Raw genomic sequence first — 21,829 nt, forward strand, 5'->3', positions numbered from 1 at the left:
ATAAGTAACAGCTGCTAACAAGGACTAATCTCACTGCTGCTCTTTCCAACATCCTTTGCTTGATGGTGATGCACCATCTGATCAACCTAACATGCTTCAAAAGTAGTTCTTATTTCAGTGATCAAATACATCTCAAATAAGCCACCTGCCATGTGAGAAAATGACTAATGCATCTTTTAAGCTCTTTGCTTCATCACATAAGATTTTGAACACAGTAGCATTAGCATTGCTGAAAAACTTGCTTTTAAAAAGAAGATTCAGAAGTCTTAAGAAAACATACAAGGAGATGATAAAGACCAAAGGTAAATCTGAGTAACTTACTGCTGCTGCTGTGGCCTCCTCTCCACCTACATAGAGGGAAGAAGCAATCTCCATCACAGACAAGTTCGTGGGAGCATCTGTAGTAGATGATGATCTGGGCCGACCTGATTGAATATCTTGGGCAGACCTCCTGTTGATCTGTGGACTTCCTTTTGGAGGGTCCGTCTTGCCCCGCCTGCTGTGCAGGCTTGTCCCTCTCTTCATTTTAGGTGGCACTCTGATCTGCTGAAGCACTCGGTTCAGAGCTGTGGGGTGGGTGGAGACACCATCAATTTCAGCACAGGAGTTTTGGCTTTCCAAATCCATGTCAGCCTCCAGATCAGCCTGAGCTTGCTGAACATCATGTGGAGAAACAGACGACCTCCTGCGCTGATGCTGGAAAAGGTGCTTCAAGCCTTGACCAATCACATTAATGTTCTCCAAAGCATTATGGGTTATTTTGGATAATTTTTGCTCTGATTCATGCTGTTTTTTGGTCTCTTGATCTTGGGATTTGCCTCCAGGATCAGGGTCATCACAGAACTGTTCACTGCCAGAGGGCTCCATTGATGACACCCAACAGGTTTATTTGACTATTCATACATGAGTATGTCCCCTGTCTTTAAAAGGCTTGTGTTTGTTTTAAAAATGCCAAGATTGTCAGCCAATTAGGTGTGCAATTGCTTCAAGAGTGACTACACATGCAGCTGTGCCACGGTGATCTCATGCTTATCTAATGTAAACAAAAGAGCCATTATTATAAATCCATGCAGAAAGTAGTGGGTTAAAAAATCCAATGTACAAAACATGCCACTAACAAAACAAAATTTATCAGTTTTCCAAGCATTCCTCAATCCTCGTATTAGTTGCATCTAGGCTGTATGCAGAAGCCAAAGCTTGTATGAGACAACTCATTTATTGCCTAAGGGAAGAAGCACAGCACAAAGGGAAGCAAGAAAGGTTAAAAAAAAAAAAGGCTGTTCAAAAGGGGGGAAAGAAGCAAGGGGTAACCAGTAGGGTTTTTTTTTTTGTTGTTGTTTGTTAAGAACAAAGCTCATAATATCTAACAGAACATGAGGTTAAACATCTCTATAGAGTATGTTAGCCTCTTCGTCAGAATTAATTTTGATCCTTACCAAAGATCTGATCTTTCATGCTTCAAATGTAACATCTGCTCTGCCTACCTGATTTTCCTGAAGAGAGCCTAACTCGACTATACTTAATATATGCAAGAAAACAGTTATGCATCTCCAAGCAGTAAGAAATGCCTTATTACGGCCAGCATCTACTGATGGCACTGGAACTAGATATGAAAGTTTGTCTTCATGCAGGAAGAGGCAAGTGAAATGACTTCAATTGGCATAGTCTTGTTCAAAATTCTCAGAGAAAACAAAAATGTCTTAAAAAGTAGATTAAGTAACCCATCTGAACGGGGGGAGGGAGCAGCACCATACATGTGTAGCTCAGCCTCTGACACAGGAAAAAAAAACAGCTTTGCTCCAGAAGATCTCAACCTCACCTCTCATATCAGCTGGGGTTTGACAGCAGTTAGTTATACTACATTGCAACTGAGAACTTACATAGCAACGCGCTACTGGAGAAGTACAGCAAAGGAATGAGGAAGGAAGGAAGGACGCAGTATCTGAAAGAGTTTCACATCAGCACCATGAGATCACATGCTCGGAAGCTGATCATTGTTTTCTTGCAGGAAAATGCTTTGATTAGGTTTCTATAAATACAGAAACCAGACCAGAGAGGTCTACCTCAATCTTGGCAAAAGGCAGCCTGTGCTTTAAAAACCATTTTATTTGAAATGCAACATGTTTAGGATTTGAGAGCATTCATTTTTAACTTAAAACAGCTGCAGAAACATAGTGCACTGAAGTTACAATTAAGAGAGCTCTCGATTTTGTGCATCTGAAACCTGACAAAACGGGTTACAGATATTCCAAAACTGCTTTCCAAGCTGGCATCCAAAAATATCAAAAGAGCTGCCTCACACTCCCATTTTTTTCAAGTGTCATTGCTATAAGCTGGAGGCAAGATGAAATTCAGTACTTACGGAAAGCATAACACTAAAATCATATTTTAGCTGAGTACTTTGAAAACATAATCATTGAAATAAAATATATTGCCAGTTTAATCAATAAACCACTAAATGCAAAGTAATAAACCACATCCCAGAAAAAGTATCTGCCCATACTCACGCAGAAAATATGGCAGAATCAAACCAATTACTATTATTTTAAACATACTCAAAACTTCCTTGAAATGCCTTTATGATTATCATCCTTGGACTTTTGAGCTCTATCTTTATTTCTTAACATTGCTTTTACTTTTTTTTCCTAATTAAACAGTTTCTCAGAAAGCTGAATTGCAGGTTCCTACTCAATTTACATTTTGAGGAAAAAAAAAGGCAAAACTCAATTTTCCTTTTCATCCAAAAGACAAACAGTTCAATGAAAAAGCCTTATTGGCTAAAAACCAAGAGTCCCAACATTATTTGGTATGTCAAATACGAATTTGACAGTTGACCCATAACTGCCTTTTTCATTTTAACTAATTCCCTCAGCATTCGTTTTTCAGTCAGGACTCACTGAAGAGCTGTAGTTCAGAACAAAAACGCCTAATATATTCCCTAACCAGCATCTTTACCACCTACTTCGTGTTGTCTATCCAAATTACCGATGATAATAATGTTGATCTAAAATAACATCATTTCAGTCTAACTGGAGTTCCAGGCATTCATGATCTGCTGGAATCCACTAGCCACTTAAATTAGTCCTGCTTCAATTTACAAACTCACCTGAAACAAATCAACCTAGTTAATTCACAAACAAGTCACTACTACAACTGCATATTCTGTGACTGATTTCTGAAATTACACTGACTTGTATCTTTAAAATGCTCGTACAGGAGCTTTGCGGTCATCTGTCCATATTTCCATATGATAAATCTGTTACGAGCCTGATAAGAACTTTTCAAACCACACTTTAGGTATGAAGATACTTAAAACTACTTATTTGTACTAGTACCTAGTTTTGCAGAGAAAGATTTGCTTTACTCATGAACTGTGAATCAGCAGAATAAATTAGCTCATTTATTTATATTAACCTCTAGGATTCAAGTTTTGTGCTTGCTTTTTCCACTTATAAAAGCCTTTATATTCTCTGTTTGAGGAAGGAAATGGAGAGCCTTATAGCGTGAAGCTCAGGAATATACATTTCTGATTCGTATGAGAACACAGTATATCAGGAACAAAATTATTAATTCTATATACACAGTCACACTGAGCAGATGTTATAACATTACCACCTCCCAGAACATGCTCATATAGACCTTCATTTGTGCAATTATTTCACAGCAGTAGTGGAAAACAAAGCAGTTAAAAAGAAGAAACTGGCAAAAACAGCATTAGATAACTATGAATATATAAACTAATACTTGCCTCCATCACTTGCCCTTTAGCATGGCTGACATACAGCAGTCCCTCCACTGAACAAAACTGCAAAAAGAAATTGGATATGAGATGCAATTCTTGAAAATGGGAGTAAAGATGTACACAAACAATAAAGTGAGCATGATTCCAACTTCTGGATATTTTTTTTTAATGCAAGTGCCTCTGGAAGCCAGGCTACTTTAAGTTCTTTCAAGTAACTGAAGGGATACAAATATAACTGAAGTTAAAACCAAATTTTACAGGATAATCAAGAAGTTCTTGTGAAGAAACATTTTCTCTTGGCATTTATGGCCATCTGGATGTACTGGAGGCACAGCTAGACTCCAGGGTAGAGCCTTCAAGGTCAGGCTGGTCTGTACCAATTTCTTCTCCTCCTGTTCAGTCATTCAAACGTTCTGGGCACAGGTCAAACAGGTTGCTCTTGTTTACCTCGAGTTCACCTAGCAGGACACGAGAATTGTGAGCGCTTTGAAACACGAGTGCCTTTCAGCTCACTTGACAAGGAAGCTTGCGTAAGTGCCTCTGTGACCCTGGCTGAGCTGCCAACTGTGCTCAATAGCAATCTCTGCCAGCAGGCAAGAGAACAACCAGTGTCCACCACAGCAGTAACACCCACGCAGCACCGTTCCCTAAGGACAGGGGACTGACACAAGGCCATGCAGCTTGGACGAGCCAAGCCCCCCGTACACAGGTGCGATAAAGGGCCCAGTCACCACCTCAACGCAGAACGAGCACAGAAGGATTGCAAAGTCTGAGTCCAACCTGGGCAAAGCACACCGCTCCCAAGGACACCATCCTGGCTTTGCTGTCCTTTCCTAGAAAAGGGGACAAAATATTCCAAGAGCATTTTGACAATCTGTTTAAGATTCCTGTGACAAGGCCAAGGTAAGGACGGACACTTGTTAGAGGAACACAACAGAGGATTACGACAGACAGCTGGGAACAGATGTGCTGTCTGCATTTCTCTCGACAGACTCCTGGGAGAGCTGCGATACTCTAAAACAGCTAAATCAGAGCGATTTTCCAAAGACAATCAGTTACTCAACTAGCTATTGAAAACTGATGGGTCTGTCTGGAGTGGGACGGGCATCCTTGGTACTCTCATAAACTTGCCAAAAGATAAGTGTGATATTTGATCTTTTTTGTGTGTGAAGGAATATTTACCTATAGGCAAACAAAATATGATTCACTTACAGCTAACCACTAAAATATGTTGGTGCCTTCTATGAAGGCTCTATTTTCAGTAGTGATTTAGAGATAAGCCACGGAAACAGGTAGTTACTGGACACTTTAGCTGTTAAACTTTTATGTACACAATGTTATTTGAGCTTTTTTGAGAACAAGCCAAGACTGTGACTGAAGCTTTGGTCACCCACAGAGATTGAATTTGGCAATTGGTTAGAGCTCCCAAAAGGAAAAGCCTCGATCATAAGGAAGCCAACCACAATCAGACTCTTCTGGGCAGTTTTAGCAAAGCTGAGAGCATTAGGAGGTCAGGGTGAAACACCATCTTTCCAACAGAGATCAAATTCCCCGTGCTGCAGGGCACAGAAGCACACAATAACAAACTGCTGTTCTCCAAACTGCATCTATTCTTTAACATAGGACTTTAAATTTTAGGGTTCTTATTTATGTGCACTATAATATATTACAGAACAAATACGAAACAAGCTTCAGAATACATCAGCACTTAGCAGAATATTACAAGACTGCACAACTGGAGGATTTTGACCATTTTATTACATATTGGATTCTCACCTCCAGAAAGACTGCAGAGAAAGAAAATGTTAACAACAAACACTGAAGTAGTATGCTAGAATGAGACAAGTGATGAAAGCAAATATGAAGAACTTATAAAAAAGATGGAGGGAAGACAAATGAAACCATTTTGTTGAACAAGATCTTGACATAGAAGTTACATCTCTATAATAGTTTCTGTAGCAAACTAAGCACAGCAGGCAATTGTTAACAGACGAGGTACCACTACCATAAATTTGTAGCCATTCAACATTTTTTTTTTAATATATAAAAGTTTAAATATTATTTTTACTTTTACGTACTGTAAGAGCTTCCAACAATTGGGTCTTCATAGACATGCCCTATAGCACTATGGGTTACTTCTAAGAAAAAAATGAACTTTGAAATCGGCATTGAAACAACTCAGAGATAGCTTGTTTGCAATTGGAGTACTTGTTACAGATTCAAACAGTATAGAACCACAGAAATTGGGAAAGAAAAATTATTTTCAATAAAAGAAAAAAGATTCTGCCTTCTAATATCTACTATTTGTGCAGTATTTAAGCATCCCTAATCCTTAACATTAACTTTCCAGTACAATTACCTAAGGAACTCTCACATTTGTTTTATTCCATAAACAAGTCAGGTTAGTAACTCATCACAGAGTTGTAGACCACAGTTAGCAGGGATCTTATGTAGGAAACGATTACTATTTCTCCTATTTAGCAAATCAAAAATACTTTTGTTTCTCCTGAGGAAAAATGACTTTTAGGAAGAAAAAAAAACAAGCTGAATTTGAGAAATCCCAGATTGTTTTGAGAAACTCATCCTGAAATGGATTCTGTATCAAGTCAAACAATTTAGCCAGAAAGACTAGAGGAGCAATAGTCACATATTGGAAAACAACGTATCATGGGAACCCTGGCAACAGCAACAAGCAGCAGAGCAAATAAGGATGGAAAGCCCTGAGTGTTCACAAGTAATCCCTTAAAAATGAGGAACTCAAGAGAAACCGGAACGGGTGTAATCTTCAAGGGACTGAGGTTTGGAGAACATTCAGAGACAAGATGACAATGACAGAGTAAATAATTTGACCCAGAACAACAACTGGATAGTAGCATGACTACCCAGTATCAGGAGAAATTCTTTCTTCCATTTTTACCCAAATTCTTCACTCTTAGTTTAAAAAAAAAAGTCATATTATAGTACCTAAATGAATTAATAAAACTGAAGTAGTAATTAAATATAATAGCTGAGATGGCAGCAGAAAAAAGTTAATAAGGGCCCCAAAACAACACTATTTTTAATGGAAAGAATATCAACAGTTTTCTAGACAGAATTCATCCTCCCCCTCCAAAATTCATGCAGGAAAAGACTTAACTAAACTCTAGTGAAGCTCCAAAAACCCAAGGGAGAACAGCTATACCATTGCCCCACACCTCGCCATAACCCTGACAATGAAGGTGCAGGAAAATAAATGGAGTATGGCTGAAAGAACAAATTGAAAGACAAAAATGGGATGATTCAAACTAAACAATGGAGCTGGGAGATGAGGAAAAAATTGCTTGGAGTACATGCAACGTGAACCAAACCTCTGTTTAAGCTCTGCACCTAGGAATTTAGAAAAGGACAACAGCCCAAAGCCAGCTACACTGCTAGACACAGTAAGGAGTGGCAGGCAGCATGCCCCAAGACATTCAGTGAATTAACCCACAGTGCTTTGGGTAAGGTGCCTGCACCACTCAACAGAGCGAGACAGGAGGTACTAGGTGGAGAGAAACTGCCACTTTAATAGGAACAAGGGACACACGGCAAAGCAAGAAACCTATAGCCTGTTTTTTAAGCCAACTGTACACTGCTACAGATCAAAAAGAACACAGTAAGATAGACGTAGGTTTTACTGATTTCTGCCTGAAGATTTCCCTAAAGCCCCCAACCTATTCCCAACATTACCCAGATGTCAAGATGCCATCTCTGCTATCCTTGCTCTCCCTTCTCATACCACAGATGCAACAGGCACAGAGACATCATAGGTCAATCTGGCTTTGTCAGTTTTGTTATGAAAACTTCAGCAAGTCAGTCTCTGAGCCCAGTATTTTCCAGTATGCAAAGTTATGGTATTCCATAATGGTCAGACTGTGGGGCAACGTTACTGCTTCTGCAGTTTAGCAGAGTTTGTTGTTCTTCCTTCTTAGAAAGCACTGGCTTTCTTTAAAGCACCCTGATGAAATTCTTCGCTATATAGATTATTGATAGGTTTACATTACCATAGCAGGTGAATAATCTATGTATTTACCCTTGGAATGCTCCTACATTGTATTGCAGTACTATTACTTCCCTCATTTTCAGATGAAAAAGCAAAACACAACGGTCAAGTGGCTTTCGGTTATCTAAGACCTTTGGAGCATAGAACCAACAAACTTTACACTTAGTAAGGGTAATGCCACACCTACACCATCTCTCACTGCTGCCACCTTCTGACTTGCTTATGGGCAGGTAGTGTTTAGTACTACATCTGGAGCCTCCCACCATCACTTTAAAAATAACCTTTCTGGCAAAGGCTACACACAGGTTATTTTCCACTGGATTAATACCTCAAGAAAGCTAAATCAAGGTTAAAGAAAGATTTAACTAGATACTTGCAGCTTTAAGAACTGTTTGTCAAAACACGCCATAGTTCATTACTTGAAGAAAATGTTTTAATCGGTTTTCACTGTTGCAGGGATATATAAGCAGCACAAATTTTCTACTTTCAGTGCAACGGAGCCAATCGTTTCACCAATGTGGTTGAGAACAGCTACGGAAGTACTTCCTTCATAGTCAGAAGCCTATATTTAGTGCTGCACTGAGTAGTAGAACAATGAAAAGAGCCTACCTTCAAATACCAAATTAATTACACACATACAAAGGTGAACAGGAATAATTCCGTTTCTTTTACCTTACTCCTCTTTAAAGAAATCATTCATTGAAACAGATTTTACTCCTTGAAGCATTTCATTTTTTTTTTCTGTGGCCAGTTGCACTCCTAATATCCACTTCTGCTATTAATATTTGCATTATCTGGATCAGATTTTCCAGCCTCTCGAAAAATACATTACTAGGCCACGCCAAACATTTTGGCAGTACTTCTTCAGGAGAGAAAAGAGCGGGGGTAGAGAGAAAGCTCAAAGTTGCTCTTACTCTCATTGCCTGTCTTTCAGGAGATGCTGCTACTTTCAATGTGTCAAAGCTGACTCAAATGTCATGAACAAGTAAATCACAAAGACTGGAAATACATGTATTTTCATTCCAATTCCCAAGAGAAGATAAAAGGTTACACTACAGCTATTTTGGGCATTACAGAGAGGAATAAGCATACTAGTCAAACAGATGGTGTCTCATTTTAACTCCTAGCAGATTCATATGCAACAATACCAGCACAGAGGCTGACCAGATTTAAGACCTCCAGTTCTAAAAAGAAAGCTTTATTCCAAGCCTGAAGTTATAAGAGGGTTAACGCATGTTAAATTAGCAGGCTTGTGAAGATGGATATCACCTACCACCAACCCACGCTATGTGCGATTTTAACATGTGCTTTTATCCCTGAATTTCGGAAAGCATTGCATTTACTTTGACTTGTGAAAGAAGAAAGTGGAACTAACCTGGCACAGAGTAGTAAAATACTCCCCCTGATGACTCAAAAACAGTATTCATTCTCTGATCTTTCAGCAGTGTTGACTTGACTTACTGGTATTAAAAGACAGATCAAAAGAAATTTTCACTTGGCTCAGCAAAATCATGCTTTTTCTATTGATTCAGCTGCTTTTAGTATCATACTTATGAAAGCTTTCCACTGACATATAGCATCAAATTAGCTAAAAAGTAGAAACTTAGACTTTAAATAATTTACGAAGACTAACTCAACCATATTTGAACACAAAATGGGAAAAAGTCCTCTAACCCAGACCACTTGTAACCATCTCTGTACTTTCACCCCAGATCTTCAGCATGTCTGCTCTAACCACTCTCCACAAAGCTGGAGTCAAAAGAAGCAATATCCATCTTGTATGTGATAGCTGCCTTCATGCTGTTGAGAAAGATACCCAAAAAGCTTTACTCTCTCTAAAGACCGTTGTCATTAAAAAAAGGCTGCTTGCTGCAAAACCTGGCAGCTTATTGCATTAGTATTACTTAAAACAAGCCACAAAACAGGCAGGACAAAAATTCTGATCAGAGGGTAACAGGACTCATTAACAAACCAGTGGCTTACGCTGCTTTACCACTTCCAAACTTTCATATGCATGATACGACAGCTTCATCCCTTCTCTTCAGAAAGCAATTTTCCTTCCAGATTTTTTTTTTCAAGTGAACTGGTCTGGGGAGCTTTTAATTAAGTGCAACTCTTAAAAACTTTATTAATATAACTGTAATGGCCTTTATCTGGGGCTGCCTTTTTTAAACGTTTTTTCTTCTCCAATTAAATGTAAGTCCCTCCCTGCAGCACTACAAAGATGTCCAGTTGTGCCCATTAAACACTGCCCAGACTCCCTCAGACAACATTTGACAGACTGGGAGAACCTAGCAGAAAGACTACCCTATCTACACCTCCTTACCTACACTCATTCCTAAGAACCTGCTACCAGATGCTGACAGGAATAGGATACAAGCGTAATATATTTTTAACCTGACTCATTATAGCCAGTTTTGTAAATCTCAGTTAGCTCAAGCACAGTTTGAGACGAGGAACACTGAGTATGCATGTGCCCCACCAGGCAGAAATAGTGGCAAACTAGCCCCCGCACCTCAGGAACACAGACCGAGTAGGGTCACAAGTACCTGTCCTAAAGTGCACAGGCCTATTGCCAGACCTCTGAAAAGAGTTTCTGCACTTCTTTAGAGCAAAGGAAGGGACCCAAAGTAGCAACGACTCATGATTACAGCACAAAAGCATGCATTTGGGAACAGTGCTTAGTGTTTGCTGTAGATGCAACAGTTGCTGTATGAAACCTGTGGCTTAATGCTTTGTTGATTAAACATGAACACGTGTATTCGAAACATAATGCGGTTTGTTTTGTTAGTTTTGCACTAATACGAGACACTTTTGGCCCAAGTTTTGATATATCAAAGGTATGATCATTGTTCCATATTTACTTTTAACCACCTTTCTTGGCATGGATGTAATGAGTATTTCACTGCAAGGTCAAATAAATTCAACTTCAGCTGACTAGTTTTGAAAATGCTTTTTAAAGAACTAAAGGACTATACTTCCTAGACTCAAGCAATAAAAATACTGATGCCCACCCATAGCCCTCTACTTCCAGTAGATTCAATTATGCTTTTTTAGAGAACACACACAAATTGCATAAATGCTGCACAGCTAAGCAGCCACACACACAAATATGCTAGCTCTTCAATATCCACCTCCACAACCTCAGCCACTCAGGTATATAGAAACCGGGCTTGACAACTTGCTTGCCAATGGGAATTGAGCAGTCATGCATTTACAGCCTCAGCCAAAAACCAGAATGTTTCCTCCCACATTCATGGCAGAGTCCACATGAAAAAAAAAATACACAAATACACCCAAGACAACACAGAAATGGATTTGTTTGAAATAAGTCTCAAGTTTACCTACCACTAAGGAAATGGATTATAACCAGATCCAAAACCAAGCAAGAACAAGGTGCTTGGTTCCTGAACTTTTGTTCAACTTGGTTTCCACCAGAACTCCCAAGTCACTGTCTATAGAATTGCCTTCCAGCTGGCCAGGCCCCTCAGCCTATACTGATGGATGGGGAAGTTCCTCCCACAGTGCAAACACAGCCATTTCGTGGAAATGCTTAAACTTATTTTCAAGCACAGCCTCACTGAACACAGCAGTTATCCAGTCTTGAGATCATCCAGTCAGTGATAACAGGATCAATAACTGTACTCAATCACAATCCTAATGCAAAGCATGAAGACAAAACATCTCAGCCAGTAAGTCAATATGAACACATGAGGAAACAGCTGGAATCACGGACACCTCCAAATCATGAGTTTTCTTAAGCCATCTCCATCGGTAACACAGATCCCTATCTGGGGGACTATTACAAATGGAGAAACATCACTCCAGTCAGCTATTCCCTTTTATCTCTTCTAATAGGACAAAGATACACTTCTTAGGATGCAAGATGGTACTAAGTTTCTGTGGTAGCCTATGAAATCAAATAACTTACTCAGTACTGCTTAAGGGTATAACTTACATAAGGTCTATACCATGTTATGAACTGCAGTATTATAGAGAAGCATTTAGATTAGCTAGGTACTAGGACAGTCCCACTGCATTACCCACCAACAAGCAGATGAAATTACTCTGCCAGCCCAAGAACAGGCTCTAACAATCCTGTCTTTAACCATTACCTGCAAGAGCTAATAAAGAGCTAACGTTGAATTAGGAGTATATAACAAATGATGACTCTTTGACTTCTAGTGAGGGACTGAATGAGGCGACACCTCCGGCACCAATCACACACACGTTGGTCTTCCTCACAAATCCGGCGTGAGGTCTCCGGCACTAGTGGAGCACAGTTGTTCTCAATCTAAAAGCTGCCATCCTCACTGAATGGGGTGAACTGAAGAGGGTTAGAGATAGCAATAGTGCTTTCCTTTCTGAAACACATGCTTAACTTTTCAAAGTCTCTTATATAGCCTGCCCACAGAGGAGAAAACCCATGCTATACCAGCACTTCCTTAATAACCTTGCACTAAAAAGTAGGTCAGCAAAAGCAACAGTGGTTCACAGCTGGTTCCTTAAGTTTGTTAAAGTATAAGCATTTTTTTAAAAAAAGTAAAGGGGTAAAGATCCTCCTCCAGGTTTCACAACCATCAGCGCCTAGAGGCATTCTCTCTGCAAGTATATTGTTTTACTTTGCAATAAGTAGAAACTGCCTGCAAAGACCACGCCAAAATTCATTGTGGTACAGCCTCATACCAAGCTCCAGTCAACTTTCAGCTGATTTATTGCCGTCTCCACAAACACACAAAAAATCATGAGAAATGGCTAAAGTTGTTGCATGATAGTTTCTCCCCTTTTCGATGAATGTCTGTGCTCTCACCTTTTCTTCAGCAAACATCTAAAAAACGACGGAGAAAGACTTCCTCGATGGAAGGTATGCTTCATTGGTCTACTCAATTCCCTAACTCTGTTCTTTAAACTGATCTAAACTTTAAAAATAAAACTAGGTTAGGAACCAGAGCATGGGGGACTAGGAAAAAACTTAGCTTGGGAACAATTCTTTCACTCATTTTAGCAGCAACCAAAAAACATATCTGACTATTACAGAATTTGTTGGAGTTTCTGTTTACACAAACGTTTAAAGGCTTACTTGGGCAAACTACCTAGAGAATACACACAGCACGCTGAGAAGAGTAGAGGAGGTCTGAAACTAGCAGCTATCGTAACGTGCCATGAAAATGGACGCACTCCCAGCAAGTGACAGACACCATAAGAAAAGAACCCTAAATAGGTATGTTTCTTTACAGAACTAGTGGAGTTCCTAAACCTAGCAGAGTATTTAGAACTGGCATCTTCTGGGCTGCCAGGGCTACATCTGAACAGACCCTAAAAATTAATGGATGCCTTCAAGTGGTTCCCTGGGAGTGTCATCTGCAACACACACACACATTTTGCTTTTTCAAAAAAAATATTTCCTTAGATTGCCTCAGCTACACCAGACTCCTCTTAGAGATGAGAGCTTGGGACACTGATAAAGGAGTTAAACCAACACTAAAACTAGTTTGTTTTTCCCCCCACAAGCTGGAATTAACACCTGAAGCATTTAAATGACTTTGCCAAACCAGAACCAAAACTTAACACCCAGTTACTCTTCCAGAACAAACCCTCTGAAAACCAACACCCACAGTACAAGTGTGAGCAGGATGAAAACTGCCCTGCAGACCAGAAAGCTGCAGTTTGTCACAGCCTTTCCACCCCTACCACACTGCAACAAGCCCTCGCTGCTGTGCCATAGCATCATTCTACAAACCCATCAGCCTGACTTCTCACAGGTATTCACTGCAAACTAACCAAGCTGCTGCTCCAGAAGACTCGCATGCTCTTCCACAGAAAAGGGAAAAAAAAGAAAAAAAGCTAATTAACATCCACGGAGCCATACCAACCTGGGCTTTCCCTTAGCAAAAAGGCAGCTATGTCTTGCTTTTGAGACCTATTTGTGTTGACCTTGCACTTGGCATAAGCACGAACACACCCATTTGTCAGGTCTGCAGTGAGCTGTGGCTCCCATGCCCCAGCACTGGTGTGGATAGGTTCAGCTGGAAACCCAGCTCACTACCCCAGCATTAAGGAGCTAAAACCAGACAGCAGTGCTCAGCTGCAGCATGAACAGCACGCCAGTATGAACAGGAAAGCAAAAGACTGGAGCTACAGGTTATCCCAGCTGAAACCCTGCGTTGTGAAGGATCACAATGGCCACGCACCCTGAAATTTCCATCAAAAATGTTTTCGTGTTACTGAGTTAGTCAACCACGCTTGGCCTGAATCAGGTAAGTTCAGCTATAACAGACCCTGAATAAAAGCTGCTTTTTTTTTTTTTCATTTCTCCAATTTTAATCATTATTCAGCCTCAGACTTAGTGCAATGCACTGTGTCACTGCTCCTTACGAACAGGACAAGTGATATTACCTCTCACTGCTATTACCCACTGAAGCATAAGATGCTTGTTCAGCTCTCTCCCATAGACAGTGATTTACAAACACGAAGCCTCTATGGGTCTGCTACTTCTACTGATCCCAGAAAAGACTACAGTCTTTCTGCTTCACACCAACATACCCAGAGACCATAAAAAGCACGTTTATTTGCTAACAGGACAATCGCCATGGCAACTAACTTCCAGGAAAATCACAGTCAACAAGTCCAGGACAAAAAACCAAACCTAGAAAGCATTTATTAAGGGAGACCAATCAGCACACGCAAATCTGAGAAATATGGAAATTTGCTAGATTTCCCTCTGAAGAAACCACAAGTGGAGGTGTCTGCAAAATTCTCACCACAACCCATCATGCAAGTTGAACCAGTGACACTACCACCTGTCTCAACATCTCAGTGCCCTTTAGCATTCTTAGAAGTTTTTTTGTCCCCTTTTAGGGTAGTTTTAGAGCAACATTTCTCTAGTGTACAAATTCACCTTTCAGACCATCTATTTATGCCAAAAGAAAATTTTATTTTATACTCAAATTCATTGCCATTCTACACATTAACATTCACTATTAGTCATATGAAACTGAATAATGAAAATACAGTTATTGCAAATAAAATGATGATTTTCATGAAATTGAGTGTTCTACAAAGGTAGATCAATCTCATCTTACAGACAAGGAAACAAAGTAACTTGATTAGGGTTGTGTCAAACAATCTACGTTATTTTACCAATATTCAGAGAGAGACTAAAAATTGTTCATTTAAATATTTTTCACAGAACAACAGCATTTTTGGGCAACGTGCATCAATTTTGACTGATGGAATTACAAAGACCGTAGCTTATTTATATATGATTAAAATGGCACCTAGTTAAAGAATACAAAACAAATCCTTAATCCAAGTCCCCGCTACACTATCTAAAACACACACTAAGATATGGACAGCTCTGCAAACTATTTCACTAGTGTGTTTCTCCAGTTTTCATGAAACCAGCTCACGGGAAACAGAGACTTTTCTGCCAAATGGTATTTTAGTATAGTACCACAGACAAATAGCAATGCCCAGGCTAGACTGAGGAACCCCTCTGAAGATTCTTGCAATAAGTTCTGCCCACATATAATGGAGAAATTTAACAAGCTACCACCTGGAGATCCTAACTCTGCTTGCTGGGGAACAACAGGAGGGATAACTGCAGCCATGAGAAGGGTCCCCTTCTCAACAACAGCACACCACTGTCAGCCCTATTTTATTCAGTCCACTTTGTGTTCCTGTTACAGGAACAGTAACATTGTACCATTAAGGCAGGCAGGTTAAGTCAGTCCCTTCCTCCTGTACCATCTCTCTTTCCGTCAATGGAGCTCATGAATGAAAGCTGTTAAGAAAAGCTTGTCTACTGAAGACACGTTGTGCAGCTGCAGAGCATGCCAGAGTACTCAGTCAAGTATCTACTTTCAGCACATCAGTTTTCGTTAAAAAAAAGACTAGTGAATAGTCCACTCTTCTATAAAACTGAGATGTTTGTCTGACTTTCACTGTAACCTGTAATTAATTGATAGACTGCCATGGCCCAGAATATTAGCATGAACACCTACATCCCATGGGAGAGACATTTCCAAGTAGTTTATGAAAGAGCAAATAGTATCAACGCACACTAACCTCTTTCAAGCCCACACAGAAGAGATTAGCTCACCTCCTCATTCCAGCTTTAGAATTCAATGCGAAATTACAGCTAAAAGCCTTAAGATAAAATACAGCTGAGCAAACTGGCAAATGTTCTGCAATTCTTAAACAGGAAAGTTTCTCCATCTTCCGTTACCTGGGCGTGACAAAGCTGTACAGCCACAAAGTGAAGTCCCAGCTTTGCTAGCTCGTACATTACAGGCAGATCGCTCTGAGACTGCTGCTGTGAGTTGCTACACACCTGCCTCTCAAGTAGGTATTTCAAACCTCCGAATACTCTGCAGCGTATTACAAACTCCTAAGCAAGTTACACAGAGCAAAAGATTATTGTGCTGTGACTGCGCGCAGGAAGGCAAGCAAGCCCTGCTTCACTTCTAGTCTTCTCCAGAGACGCTTTCCAATTCAAGGCAGCTATCTTAAAACTTGATCTGAATGCTTTCTCTTCACCTAACCAGAGAAATCACCAATGTCTCCCAAGTGCATTTCAGCGACTATTTAATGTTTGTCAAATGCTCAGAAGAAGAAATCTACAGAGCTTCATAGCATTTGAGAACTGAACAGTAAAGCAATGAAGGCTCAGGTCATACACCACAAGCAGATTGCTCTTCTGAAAGGCACCTTTCAAGGATTCCTACGGCAGATTCAAATGAGGTCAACTGCCATACAATGCCACTTGGATATGCTGGTGCTTGCATGGTCTCACTGTACATGTGTGTACTCCATTGATCTACACTGTTATTCATAGAAGCTTTAGCAATCTGAATCAAGAAAATGTACACCTAGAGTTATCCGCCCCCTCTAATCAGATGGTCTTTTCTTTCCATGTCTTCCCACCTTGACTCCCTCCTTCTCCAAGGTGTGAGAATAAACATAGTTTACCAAAAGCCAGCAGGGAGCCCAAGTTCCAAGAACTTGTATTCTGTTCAGATATCTACTTTTATAAGGCTTTGTTACTTCCCACTCTTGGACAGACTGAGTAAAGTTTCATTCCCCAAACACATTTACTCCGACTTCAATAGCATACTTTGATTATCCATTTGTTATAAGATATAGTAGGCATACATACCTTGAAATTGCTCAGACTCACTCGTCTCTTTGCATAGATATGCTCACAGTTGTAATCCAATGTCCTCAATAAAGATCTATTTTCAAAAATACTTTGAAATATAAATTCCACAGGAAATAGGAAATTCAGAGGAGGGAGGGAGATATGATTTGTTGGCTTTACATTTGCAGACAGCTGCATTTAGTAGTGCAGGTCATTTTCAGAGTAAATCTTGGCAACAAACTTCTTTGTAGAGGAGAAGGACCTGTCAAAATTAATAAGCATAGTAAGAAAACCCACCAACATCTGATCAGCAACAGAACAGCACCACAGATCCACAGTCTCCTCCACAGAGGGCAATCAACTCTTATTTGAAGACTGTGTTTCTACGTGCTTTGACCGTTTAGTATCAGAGTCCAGTAAGTGGTAGGTCTAATAGATGCTGTCAGAAAATAAACTTTCTAAAGCCAGCACTCATACTGACACCAGAGCTGGGAACGAGTAACATTTCTGAAGGAAAAATAAAATGCAGCTAGTAGTATATCTGAGTTAGATGCTGCTTTTAGTTAGTGGATTGTTAGTTCCAATCAAATAAAATGTGTGATCTCAAACCATGACAAAGAGCTTCTAAAAAAAAAAAATCAACAATTTTCATGTGGTACATGTTGGGGGGAAAAATAATAAAAAAAATCAAATGACAAAACACTTCAAAAAAATGGCACAAAAGCCTTACATCCCCATTTATTTTTCTTAGGCAAAATCTAGACAAAGTAGATCTTCCTCCATCTACAAGTTGCTTCCATATATTGAAATATTTCTAGATGGCTTGACAGGATTTATCTTGGAACTGAAGCAGACGCAGGTGAATACGACACTCCAGCAAACCAGCCTATTTGGCCCAGGTACACTGCGGGACCATGGCAGTCGCAGAACAGTGGAAGTCCCGCAAGCTGGAGGGCCCTGTTGTCCACAGACACAGGAGACAAGAGCTCCCCAGCACCGAGAGGAACAGCCCCCCGGGCTACCACACCTGGCTTCCTTCCCCTCCTCACGTTTCCAGGTGCATCCCCAGACATGCATGGTCCTATCGACTAAACGCGAAGCCGCCCACTGATCCTGCTGAGGACAGGACCAGCAGCAAGTACAGCACAACTGCCCCACAAACTGGGAGGACTGTATTGCACCGGCCCGGGCTCACAGCGTTACCACCTCAGTGCTCACGCCTGTAGCCCAGACGTGCCTTACGAAGGGGTCACAGCCCGCAGAGACGCTGGGTTTGAGGTGACGGCCCCTGACACGGAGGCGGTTGCATCGCTCCCCTCTACGCCTCCGCTGGGACCTTCAGCTCACAGCTTTACGTCTCCCGACCCCCAAGGGGCCTCCCTCGCCCTTCCTGCAGGGACAGCGATGCCGCCACACGGGCTTTGGCTATTTCTTACGAACGCACAGCAGGAACTTCTGGTAACGGCGCCAGCCTCAGGTCCAGGCCTCACGTCCCCGCGCGGCGCCGACGCCGCGGCTCTACCCGCGGGGCTCCCTGCTCTGAAGGCCCGCTCCTAGGAGCCCCCTCTGAGAAAGGCAGCGGGCGGGCTCCCCGGCGCACCGGCCTAACGAAACCGACCCCGGGCACCTCGCCACGGGCAGCTGGCGGAGCCGGCCGGGATGAGGCCATGTCGGCGCCGCCGACTCGCTCGAACAAAGGAGCAGCGCACCGGCGGGCCGCCAGGAGCCCCCGCTGCCCCGGCCCCGCCGCTGCCGGCGCCAGCCCCGAGGCCACCGGGAGGCGGAGGCGGCCCCGGCCCCGCCCGCCCGCCCCCGCGCCCCCGGCCCACCGCGCCCCGGCCCGTTGGCCCGCGAGCTCCCGCCGGCCGCAGCGGGGGCGGCTGGGCCGCGGCCGCGGAGCGAGGGGCGGCGGCCGGGAGGGCGGCGGAGCGCGGCCCGACAGCGGCTGCGGCGGGGGCTGGCGGAGAGCCCGGCCCGGCCCGCGGCGGCCGCCTCCGCCGCGCACCGCCCCGCGGCCGGCCACTCGGTGCCGCGCCCCGTCCCGCACTCACCGGCCGAGCGCGGCGCCCCCGCTGCGCCGCCGGGGCTGCCCCATCGCCGCGCGCCGCCACACCGCTCGCACCGGCCGCGCGCGACGTCAGCGCGCAGCGGCGTCGCCGGCGGGGGCGGGACCACGCGAGGCCGCGGCCCCGCCCCGCCCGCCTTTGCGGCTGCGCGCCGGGGGCGGTGACTCCCCCGCCCTGCGACCCCCCCCGCAGTGCGCGGAGGGGCCGGGCCGGCCCCGGGGAGCCGCCGCCCCGGGAGGCGCCGGCGCCCGGCGCCCGGCTGCGGGTAGGCTCCTGGCCGGCTCGTGGCCGCCGCCGCGCCCCGAGCGGCGCCGGGGGGACCGCCGCAAAACGTCCGAACCGTCAGCCCCGCGGTGCGGCAAGGCGCCTGGACCGCCTGCCGCCGCCCCGCCGCCGTCGCTGCGAGGCAGCGAGGAAGCCTCGGGCGCGGCCGGCCGTTACGCCGGGCGTGATCCGCCGCCTGCCGGGGGCATCTCGGGGGCTTAAAATGCCCCGGTGCCACCGCAGCGGGACTCGGGTTGCCACAGAACGCGAGGGCGCGCATCAGCTCCCAGGCCCCGCGACCAGGGACGGGCAGAGAGCTGCCAGGCGCCGCGCGCCGTGCGCGTCCACCGCCTCCGTGCTCGCGCCGCGGGAGTTTCCGTGGGCCCTGTGAGGTGCCCCCCTGGTGCCGCTGCCGCCGCCAGCAGCGCTGGCTGGGCCGCCTCAGCGTTCACTCGGACTGAGCACTTACAGCTCTGAGCCCAAGCGAGCCTGTACCCCGCGCTGCACGACGCTCCCCGCACCAAAGAACGTGAAAGCTTCGGCTGATTGCAGGCTGCCTTCTGCTGGGTGCCTGGGTGGGCCGAGGTCCGACAGCTACCTGTGACTGTGCTTGGAATTTGATTTGACACATCTGCTACCGTTCCAAGATGAAGAATCACTCCCTCTTGGAGATGAGACGAGCGCTTCTGAAGCTATGGTCCTACCCAGAATGTGCTTGCCATTTCCTAATAAACACTTGCCTGAGAGTAGACCAATACTTAGGCCTCCCCAGATCATTTCAGTACATTGTCCAGCACCTCGTGGAAACAGGCTGTACAAAATATGCTGCCATCCACCAGGTAAGACTGAAGTCACTGCTGGGATGGCTCCACAAAGCCCCATCGCCGTGCCTGTCCTGGTTGCAGCCTGCTCACCTGTGTTCTTTCCTTCCATTTTCCTCCACCTTTCTGAGAAGAAAATGATCTTAATACTGAGCAATGGAGCCCAACAGGAAACTGTGCAGATGTGAGGGGCAGATGGGATTTGACCTTTGCTCAGCAAAGGGATGTCTCTGTGGCAGAGACGCTCCGAGAAGATACCAAAGAGCAGGATCTCAAGGAGACTGCTTCCACTGACCTGATGATTGCCCTTCATCCGTACACAAATGTGATCTAGGGTGACTGTGCTTGTGTATTTTTAGTAGGCTGCACCCTCTCCAGAATTTGATTCGATGAAAAAATTACCTTGATCTGTGTTTGTCTGATGCAATTGATGTATTTAGCTGCAAAAAGTTGGAATCTATACAATTTGACTGTTTTATTTCAAACCAGCACTCATTACTTTTTCCATTTTTTCCCCCTTAAAGATCAAGAATTAACGAACACAAGCCAATATCTTTCCCACCCAAGTCCCTTCCTTACCCCTCCCAGCTATCTTTTCTCTCCCCGTTCCTCCCCCAGTTCACACTCTCAAGTGTGACCTGAACTTAGAGCAATGCCCTGGGTGACATGCCCGGGTGTACATGGAAGACAAGAACTGCATGCTGAATTCAAGCACTGCCACTTGAAGTTACAGTCACAGGGTGTGCAGAGAGGACATGGATCCAGACACGGCAAGAAAACCTAAAGGAAAGAAGGAAGAGATGGGGAATCTTTGTCTGCTGAAGTGAATATACACCACTGACCCAGTCAGAGCCCTGCTGAGGAGTGTGATTGTGATGGATATATCATCTGTCAAGGGTCCCGCTCTCCTCACTGCCTCCTCCGATGCTTCAATGGTCAAATAAGCCTTATGTCTTTCCATAAACAATTGGTCATCTAAGGTCTGTCCAGGCATTGCACAATTTCCAGGGTCTAGGAAACAAGTCCAATTTATTTAAAGTTGAGAGGAACTTTGTGCCTTCCCCTATCTCCTAAAAGCACTTTGCAGAACTGGTAAGAGGTCTTTTAAAGTTTCTCTTCAAACCTGTTACAGGTTTTTACCCTTCCTCCTTTTCAAAGGTGAATAACCAAACACTGGAATCTTGTGTCAGCACATGAAAACCAGAAAGGGAGACTGACCAAACAAAAAGTGAACCAGACCGCCTGAATTTCACTGCCTAACTTCAGAGGAGTATTCAATGTAGATGAACAGCATATATGGTCAAAATTATATTCAGTGTTTACTAATAAGAAATACACAAATAAATGTCTAGTGTTAGATCTCCAGTTGTCATTAAACACAAAAGTAAAAACCACAACATAGTAAGAACATCAGATTCAAAAGTTCACAGGTAATCTGTCGTTTTAGACATCCACAGAAGTGATGAAGTAGGAAGCCTAGGAAATAACTTAAGTGCAACTATCCCTCCCTGCAGAGACTGGGTATTGATGTTTTGGCCTAGTAGTTATAGATATTCTTTATACATTTTCTAATGGGTCTTTCTGCAATATTTTTCTACATATTTTATCTTGAATTGTATAACATGTTTTCAAAAAATATTTTATATTAGTAATTCAAAGAGGTGTTTACTTCTAATATACAAACAAATACACAGGGAATGGCTTTTATATCACAGCTTTGGAGCATCTTCTCTGGTTTGTTTTTGTTTTTGTTTTTCAGAACAGCTGAAGCCAAAG

At 43.3% G+C, this 21,829-nt stretch overlaps 2 protein-coding genes and 1 long non-coding RNA gene across 52 annotated transcripts in view; 1 reads left to right on the forward strand and 2 right to left on the reverse strand.

Annotated features, from left to right (window-relative positions):
* The window catches only part of TMCC1 (transmembrane and coiled-coil domain family 1), a 95,609-nt gene extending 76,546 nt beyond the window's left edge, over positions 1-19,063 (reverse strand). Inside the window, exons 1-4 of one of the 9 annotated variants that reach the window (XM_040568343.1) lie at positions 18,954-19,051; positions 17,083-17,164; positions 16,921-16,996; positions 3,749-3,805 (exon numbers count right to left, since the gene is read on the reverse strand). In XM_040568343.1, the coding sequence (XP_040424277.1) occupies positions 3,749-3,805; positions 16,921-16,996; positions 17,083-17,117 (168 nt within the window). In that variant the 5' untranslated portion in view covers positions 17,118-17,164; positions 18,954-19,051. Of the gene's footprint in view, positions 1-321; positions 1,034-3,748; positions 3,806-4,000; positions 4,061-4,522; positions 4,576-16,920; positions 17,165-18,953 lie in introns of those variants that run through there. The other 8 variants (XM_040568339.1, XM_040568345.1, XM_040568340.1 and 5 more) reach the window with 8 other exon arrangements.
* Positions 19,064-19,226: 163 nt separating this feature from the next.
* LOC121075293 lies at positions 19,227-20,518 on the forward strand. Its single transcript, XR_005822882.1, has 2 exons — positions 19,227-20,071; positions 20,188-20,518. It is a non-coding gene; the product is annotated as an uncharacterized LOC121075293 (long non-coding RNA).
* The window catches only part of LOC121075289, a 57,450-nt gene continuing 56,134 nt past the window's right edge, over positions 20,514-21,829 (reverse strand). For all 42 annotated transcript variants that reach the window (XR_005822879.1, XR_005822870.1, XR_005822859.1 and 39 more), the window contains one exon: positions 20,514-20,833. The gene's annotated coding sequence lies outside the window, so the exon portion shown is untranslated. The remainder of the gene's footprint in view (positions 20,834-21,829) is intronic.

The sequence above is a fragment of the Cygnus olor genome, chromosome 10 (genome assembly GCF_009769625.2).
Source record: "Cygnus olor isolate bCygOlo1 chromosome 10, bCygOlo1.pri.v2, whole genome shotgun sequence".
NCBI lineage: Eukaryota > Metazoa > Chordata > Aves > Anseriformes > Anatidae > Cygnus > Cygnus olor.